Raw genomic sequence first — 1,696 nt, forward strand, 5'->3', positions numbered from 1 at the left:
TCAGCTTTTTATTATTATAAAAATAATATTTGCAATTGATTTGTCCACAGATGATAATGAATGTGGGAATTTAACCCAGTCCTGTGGTGAAAACGCTAATTGCACTAATACCGAGGGAAGTTACTATTGTATGTGTGCCCCTGGTTTCAGATCCAGCAGTAACCAGGACAGATTCATCACGAATGATGGAACCATCTGCATAGGTAAGTTCAGTTATCTACGTTGAAATGTTATTACCTGGTACCTCCAGGGACTGAATAATATTTGGACCAAATTCTGCCAGACTCCATAATTTCAATCTAGTTCCCTAACCTTGTATGATCTACTACTATGGAATGTTTACCTAAGGAAAGAAGGAAAAAAATCCTTTTGAGAAAATCAACTAGCTGTATAGAAAAAAAAAAAAAAGCATTTCATGAAACCATGAGGTCTAGCGTGGTGGTAACCAACAGAATAAATAGTAATATTTAAGAAAAATATATCAGGGCCGCACCTGTGGCTCAAAGGAGTAAAGTGCCAGCCCTATATACTGAAGGTGGCAGGTTCAAACTCAGCCCCGGCCAAAAACAAAAAGAAAAATATATTAACTCAGGAAAATTGTCACTCATGTCACATGATATTGATGCTTTATCAGTGTGTACTCTGTGATGGGTTCCATGTTTTTTCAAGCAGTCATTAGTTACCACAGATTTGTCTGACTGGTTTTGCTTCTGCCTTGATGAAACTTAGTCACTCTTCAGAGCTGCATTAAATTTTTCTGAATGCTGGAGTCCCGTGTAGAAAATCATCCCAGATCCACGGCAATGTCCTTTGTAAGGATACTAATTTCAATTCAGTCCCTAAGTGATTTTTCATGTATTCTGAGTTTGAAAAGAATATCTAGAAGATTTTTTAAAATACTCTTCTAATTTGGTCATATAGATGATTTATCAATTCTATAGAATTTGAATTATAGTGTGAGAACTAAAGATTTGGGAACTTTAACCTGAGCAACTTCAGAAGCAAATTTTCTGCAGCTGAGGATTTTAGCTTTGAGAATAAATGTTAAAGTATCTTAATCGCAGTTGCTACCAGCGGATCTAATGTACCAGTAACTAGTATAATTAATTGTGATTGTTAATTGATGACATTAATAGATGAAATTCTACTCCGACATATACCCTGGGCTGAGAATTTAATCCTATAGCCCAGGGTATCTGTGGGAGTAGAATTTAGAAACATGTTTGCAACACAGACAGGAACCGTGAGCTGCTTCTGCCTTACATGGTTAGATAAAAGAGAGTTATTCTGGCGAATCCAGATCACACTACCGCCTTCACTTAGCTCCCCAGCGACACATGATCAATGTACAGTAAGTCAGGATACAGTGTTCAAAGAACATTGACCCGTGAAACGTGTGTATCTTGCATTAGTCTCATGTTCACAACATGTACTCTGCTGTGTAAACAGAGAAGTTTGATTCTCCTCATTGTATTGCCAAGGGACACGAAGGCTACTCCAGACTCACGTGTTTAAGATAAAATGCTTAACATGTGAGAAAATAAGACTAATTCTGTTGACTGATTCTTTAACGTTTGCTGAAAAAATATTTATTGGAATATAGCATGACAGTATGTTCAGGAAATAGGAATAGATAAGATTCTGCCCAGGACACTCACAGCACCCTGCTGTTGGTTCTCTTCCAGACTGTATTCTT

General features: G+C 37.1%; 1 protein-coding gene and 1 long non-coding RNA gene across 2 annotated transcripts in view; one reads left to right on the plus strand and one right to left on the minus strand.

Moving 5' to 3' along the window:
* The window catches only part of LOC111723286, a 226,830-nt gene that overhangs the window by 169,016 nt on the left and 56,118 nt on the right, over positions 1-1,696 (minus strand). The window lies entirely within an intron of this gene.
* Positions 1-1,696, plus strand: part of ADGRL4 (adhesion G protein-coupled receptor L4) — an 89,756-nt gene that overhangs the window by 46,364 nt on the left and 41,696 nt on the right. Inside the window, exon 3 of the mRNA XM_023509782.1 lies at positions 51-203. Within this exon, the coding sequence (XP_023365550.1) occupies positions 51-203 (153 nt within the window). The remainder of the gene's footprint in view (positions 1-50; positions 204-1,696) is intronic.

The sequence above is a fragment of the Otolemur garnettii genome, unplaced genomic scaffold (assembly GCF_000181295.1).
Source record: "Otolemur garnettii isolate 467f Iridium unplaced genomic scaffold, OtoGar3 scaffold00010, whole genome shotgun sequence".
NCBI lineage: Eukaryota > Metazoa > Chordata > Mammalia > Primates > Galagidae > Otolemur > Otolemur garnettii.